The sequence below is a fragment of the Trachymyrmex cornetzi genome, unplaced genomic scaffold, assembly GCF_001594075.2.
Source record: "Trachymyrmex cornetzi isolate Tcor2-1 unplaced genomic scaffold, Tcor1.1 scaffold15, whole genome shotgun sequence".
NCBI classification, from domain to species: domain Eukaryota; kingdom Metazoa; phylum Arthropoda; class Insecta; order Hymenoptera; family Formicidae; genus Trachymyrmex; species Trachymyrmex cornetzi.
In genome coordinates, this window is record NW_017296091.1 from 732328 (window position 1) to 738879 (window position 6552).

The 6552-nt window shown below is 28.2% G+C and overlaps 1 protein-coding gene across 1 annotated transcript; it reads right to left on the reverse strand.

The window, feature by feature from the left end:
- Nucleotides 1-1024: 1024 nt before the first annotated feature.
- On the reverse strand, nt 1025-5301 carry LOC108757982 (G-protein coupled receptor Mth2). The gene is made up of 5 exons (XM_018502682.1): nt 4170-5301; nt 3016-3094; nt 2070-2245; nt 1751-1916; nt 1025-1301 (listed from the first exon to the last, which is right to left on the reverse strand). Exons 1-5 carry the CDS (start codon nt 5248-5250, stop codon nt 1025-1027), a joined length of 1779 nt encoding a protein of 592 aa, XP_018358184.1. The 5' UTR covers nt 5251-5301.
- Nucleotides 5302-6552: the final 1251 nt, after the last annotated feature.

Consider the following 6552-nt stretch of genomic DNA (forward strand, 5'->3'; position numbering starts at 1 on the left):
CTGTACTACTTAATAAACAGTGTGCTATTCAACATATATTCATAAGAATGTAGTCTTATTTCGTCATAGTTTATCATTATATGCTTGTTGATCATGAAAATTCTATTTCTATACCAAAGTAAGTTAACTTTAATCTCGGTTCAACTATCATAACTTTGTGTGAACACTTTTAGCATTAAACCTTCGTATCGGTAAAAATCCATTTAATGACATTCATATATAGAGTGTCAGAACATTGTAATCGCATAATAATAACTCGGTGATTATAGAACACAGAATTAATTTTGAACATGACTTCGACTAGGACAATATCGCAATATTTGATGAAGAACGTTTCCTTAATAAACGACAAATATCGGAATACCTTCAAATCCTTATGCAAGAGAATAGTCTCAATTTGCGTTCGGATACGGAAGGCTTACATCACACTTATCTATAGATAATAAAAAACACAAAATAGTTTTATTTAGCTGATTTATGTAATATCTTTGTAATTGTTTATACATTGACTTTGCCTCCTATTTTAATATTTATTTGAATGACCGACATGTCTTACTTATTATTTAAATTGTATTAGTCATGTTCCTGACGAGATATGTTTAACACGCGATTTATTAGATTTGTTTAATCCGTAATTAATTTGGAATGTTATATATATATATATATATATATATTTCATTGTATTTATTATTATTTGATCCAATGTTTCAAGACGGCTTCTTTTCATACTTGGGGTAAGTCACCGTCTTTCTTTCGAATTTTCTGCTTAAAAAAATTATATTGTATTGTTTAATGTTTTAACAGATTGTACAACATCAAATATCTCTTTTCTAAAGAGACCAAAAAACAACGTAAAACAATATAATCTGATATAATATTTATATACGTAAGATCTTCGATTGAAAAATTAAATTATGCTGCTAATTAACTGTTAACTGTCATCTATAATAGAATTTTCCCTTTGTACCATTTATTGCAAACATTTATGAGTAGAACTAATGGAATTTTGCGAGATGATTAGCTGTTAATTAGAGGAATTGATTTGTTGCATGGGTATTGTTTCTGGACCTCCTAGACTTCTAGTGGATCTAGTACCGCAAATCTTGCTCTTAAATCGTTTTAATAGCATTTTCAGAATCCTCTTCCTACACACAAATATGATGAAAATAAAGAAACCTTGCATGTCACTTATGGTTGCGAACTGCAAATACCAGATAAATCCATGAAAATCGATCAACGACATTAGCTCCGAAATCCAAGCTATTCCCATCACTAAGAATAGCAACAAGTACATATTAAACCTGTGAGCAAATATATTTTTGAATTATTTGTAATTAAAATTGTTACAATAAGATATATTAATAAAATATACATTGTTCAAAAAAATGATGGCATAAAAAAATTTTGGATAAATATTGACCAATTTTGACTGACGATAACTTTGCGAAAAATTACCGTAGGGTAACGTTTTTTTTAATTAAAGCTTGAAATCTCAACTTTAAAAGGCCATGGCCAGATTTTAAGTTTAGTACACCCTTACCACTGTAACTCCCAAAATATGAGGATGTGTTTGTCATATTGAAAATTGCAAAATTTAACGGAATGCACGGACTTCGTAAAATTTTTTTGGGGAATGTAGTTTGCAGCGATATAAAATTCGAACTTTTCTCTTTAATTAAAAAAAAAATAAGTTGCTGCGATTTTTTTTTGCAAAGTTACAGTACTTTGAAGTAGCTCTCGCATTTTTGACCTCTGCTTATTTTCATCGCGGCGCGTGATATCCGAGGCTTCCAACCGATTAGCTATTCGTATTTTTAGGCACAGAATCATTAGTGTTGAGCTAACGAAAAAAAAAATGTTACTGATGATAGTAGCACCCATGGGTACGTAAAAATATAACGTTTGTGCTTCCATTTCTGAAACAAAAAACAAATTCTTTGTATTATACTACACTAATATATATGAATGATATGTCCATTATTTAAATTAAAAAAGTTGTTGAAATTTAATCAAGATTTTAATTAAGCATTAATTTTCCGCTAACGTTAATAATTGCCGGTATTACTTACCACCGAACCAAAATCTTTTTTCGCACATTTCTGGTCGGACCAAATTTTCTGGTAGGGGAATATTATCCATGATGACGCAGATAACAATGAGAAAGATAGTGACTCCCCATGCATAGATCGAATATATTATATGCTTCTTTTTATCCTTTATTTTTATTGTGCGCGGCCAGAGCTCTCTAGAAAATGCGATTTATGTTTAGTGAATAGCACACACACAATTTAATTATTATCCAATATATAATATCCAATATAAATATGCGATCGAAAATATCTTATCTCTTTCTTTAAAATTAAAGCTTTGTGAAGTAATAATCATGAAAACACACACAAACACACATGCTCGTATATATAATATAAATATTCTTAGTGTATGTACTGGTTTCCCAGTAAAAAATTTTTCATGCATAAATATGTATAAATATGTATAAACATACATAAACACCTATAAATATTCATAAACATGTATAATTACATATGAAATATGTCCATACATGTTCAAACATCCTTCTTTCTTTTGTAAAATTACTTTTTAGTGTAATAGAAATAATAATAGTAATGTAAAAACATAAATATAATTAAAGGAATAATTTTCGTATTGTTTGTTTCAGAAAAAAACAAGTTTAAAAAAATGTAAAAAAATTGCTCATACATAATTATGCACAATTTTTTTTATGTACAATTATACGTATAAATAATTTTTTTTTATTTTTTCAAACTTGATTTTTTCTAAAACAAATAGTGCGAAAATTATCTTTTTAATTATTTTTAATGTGATTCAAATCATATATATAATGAGCATGCTCACACATGGCAACTATCAGTTTACACATCAAGTTTCATTCAAAGAAAAGTTTAAAATTAATTAAATTAAATTAATTGAATTAATTACGAGCACACCTTATTACTTTCATCATGCGTATAACATTATATGAAACATATTGCTCACCTAAATGTCCACCAAATATCGAAACATATTGCATTTAACCAAAAAAAACTTGACAAAAAGAAGAAGTAGAAGATATATGCTGAAAAGATGAAATTAAATAATGTGTTAATTATCGAGCATATATTAAAATGACAATTATTTATAATTATTACTATATCTATTGTATTTGTGACATTTTTTGATCTGCATATCTGCAGCATTGGAAAGTATAAAAAAAGTGAATTTGATCAAATTAAATGCTTCACTGTATAATTTCTCTATTTAAATCAGAAAATTATCTACACATGCAGAAATGTGAGTTATTGTATATACATAATGTATAATTCAAGATTTAAATATCTGTTAAATATTATTTTATATTTTTTGTTCTTTTTTAAAAATTTAATAATTTCCATTTCATTAAATTATTCGGAAAACAGAAATATTATATCTAGACTACTAATTTCATATATAAGTACATATAAGCAACACATTAGTGCATTATTTATTATATCATTCTAGGCTTACTTCAAAAGTAACATAACTTAAAGAATATTATTTTCGAATTATTATCATGATAAGTTAGGTAAAGATTACTCTATTAATTATTAAAAGTAAACTAACTTAATGGTTCGTTCGCCAAGATATAGCTTGTGTTTCTCTTAAGGTTTTCAAAGAAATTATAATCACCTTCTAAAAGAGTGACATATTATGAGTTGTATTGTTCTCGTAAGTGTAAGAAGAATCTTTTACAAAAAATATTTAGAGTCAAGCCAGTTTTGGTGATGGAAGTTTAAAGAAGTTGTTTCATTTTGAATTTACTTATTTTTAGAGCTGATGGAGGTAAATATAAAAACTGTTTTATAATATTCTGAGTTATGTCAGTTTTTATAAATTATTCGGATTTGTTATAATTTTATAAAGACATCAAAATCATCATAACTTAAAAAGGATGTAACTTTGTTGTGAAACAAAAATGACAAAAATGACATTTGATCGTATTTTTAAGGATATATTCTCAAAAGAGCTTATTATCGTTTGATTGTATTATATTATTTAATTAGTCAATAATTTTCTGTCAAGTTAAAAAATAGTTTTTCCTCTTTTCTGATACTTAATTTGATTAGTTGTGTTATTTTTAAATAATGGAACGATATAGTTTATGCATACTGTACCTAGTGCAACGCAATATTTCAGTTCATTTAATTTAAAAAATTGGCCAAAACACATAATCGCATATGCGATGAATAATGAACCCACGTGTGTACGCATTGTATAATTATGGATAGTCTGGAATATTGGCAATATGGAATATATTATGAACGTCAATAGCAGGAACAGCAAAGACAATAGAATGTTAATGGTTACTGATGAAAATACTGAAGGTGTAATCGTACTATCATCTCGATCATCATCATCATAGACGCTTTCACAGATGATCACGCTATATATATCCCCAGATAAAATGGCAAAGCAATAATCCTTTGGTAAAATAACATAATCGCTATAAGTGAACAAATCGCCATTGGTAAGAAAAAAGTATGTATTGGGATAAAGAAATTTGTGAATATGCCCTTTTGCAATGCATGGATCGTGGACAGTAAAAACTAGTTCGTCGACTGTTTCATCCTCGTAATCATTCTCGTGTTCGTTTAGGTTTAGAAGAGCGTATATGTTTGGAAGAGCGTAATTATCCTCTCCACGAGAGATGCATCGTCCCTCTACCACGATGTTACCAAAAGGACAACAGAACTGAATACAAGTAATACTATTATTGCATGCTCTATATTCAACAAGAGTAGTTTCAATTGTTCTGTTGGAATTGAGTTTGTACGGTATGGAATCGTTCTTGTCTTCAGTTTTGGTGAGATTTTTATTAATTTCTTGTAACGTGAAATCATTGATCTCTGTCGAATTCGCATAAAATTTCATAGATGTCTGATTGTTATCTTCTACATTTTTTATTATATGATCACGAGACTCGTATCGCACCGAGTCATTCTTGCAATTGTTGTTTGTAGAATTAATACAGGATTCGTGTTGCATTTTATCGTTATTCTTAATAGAATTTTTCTGTGAATTAAACCTTGTCAATCTTATCTCTTCATTTCGATATTTCGTAGAATTTACGAGAGGATCAGTTTGCACCGTCGAATTGTCGCTCTGTTCATTGCCATTCGTAAAATCATCCTGAGGTTCCGAGAATGAAGCAACGAGCAGAAATGCGAAACAAAGTAAAATACTTGATAAACACATCGTTAAATTATTGAAGCGTCGAATTCACAAAATCAATTTGGTGTTTTCTTATGTCTTGTTAGTAAATATTTATCGTGATGTTACCAATTCTATAAAGAAAGGTAATTGGTGGCTTCATTCTACGATTTTGTCTGAAAAACAAAATATGAGGTTTTTGGAGTGAGCACGTGAATGCAAGTTAGAAAAATCGATGACATTAAATGAAAAAGGTATCTCGCAAGGCAAGCCCTTCATTAACCATGAATAATGACAGAGCGACAAAGAAAATTTTTTTTGTAGCACTAAGTCAGTAATTATCGCTACTATTTTTACGTGCATTCGATTGAATATGTTAACGATTGGGACAAATCTTTGGTCTCACGGATGAGTTTTTGACAGAGTAACAATTTTGCTTACTTTGATTTTTAAATGTTTCTAACAAATACACGATATATTTATATTAGAATACCCAGGTGCTCTTTTTACACGATCTTTCATGCGTTTATTGTGAGTAATTTTTGTTACTCTGGAAAATATTCATTTGGCCGCTCAAGATCTTGTGATCTGTTTCTCGTTTAATTTTACTGCGTTTTGCGTTTTTCCTTTTTTAAATTTTGAACTTTCATACATCTGAAAACTCAATCTCGTAGCCAAAACACGTTATGTGAATATATGTAAATTATCAAACTTATATTTTTTTAATACATATAACTCTCTCATTATTCATTCTAAATTTGATATTTTCATTCAACCCTTATTGCCCTGTTAATTTGATAACTCTTGTTAATATTACTTCTTTTATTGCATTTTATGTAATGTTGTTGTACTTGAATTATGATAATCACACCAATTAATTCATCATCAAACTTAAGTTCTAGGATGTAAATTTTCTACAAGGTCTTTAGCTAATTATCTCTAATATCATTCTACACTTATGACTATTATTCAAGAATTTTATTATTGGTTATACGTATACACAAAAAGAGTTGTAAAATTACTTCACTTGATTATTCGATTTTTATTTCAACCGGTTTATATTGAACAAGGAAATTCATAAAAAAAACATTCTTTCTTTATATTCTTTTACTTATTTATATATGTTTCTACAAAGTTGTAGTTATGTCATCTAGTTACAATACAAGTAAAAAAAAAATAATAGTCCTAAAAGATAAAAGAAAAGTAATTAATTTAAGTGATACGTGCTATTTGAGAAAAATGAATATAGTTCTTGTATATGATAAATGATGCGGAGCTAATAAATGATTTTTATTCAGTTAAAAACTTTGCAAAAGAATTTACATCACTATGACCAAATTATTAACG

What these genes read in the sequence shown, in the direction of transcription:
- LOC108757982 (XM_018502682.1), bottom strand. Translation starts at nt 5,250, where the DNA reads ATGTGTTTATCAAGTATTTTACTTTGTTTCGCATTTCTGCTCGTTGCT. An exon ending in GATATTTGGTGGACATTTAG is followed by an intron (nt 2,246 to 3,015) that starts GTGAGCAATATG and finishes CGCATTTTCTAG; the next exon opens with AGAGCTCTGGCCGCGCACAA. An exon ending in CGCGATGAAAATAAGCAGAG is followed by an intron (nt 1,302 to 1,750) that starts GTCAAAAATGCG and finishes ATTTGCTCACAG; the next exon opens with GTTTAATATGTACTTGTTGC.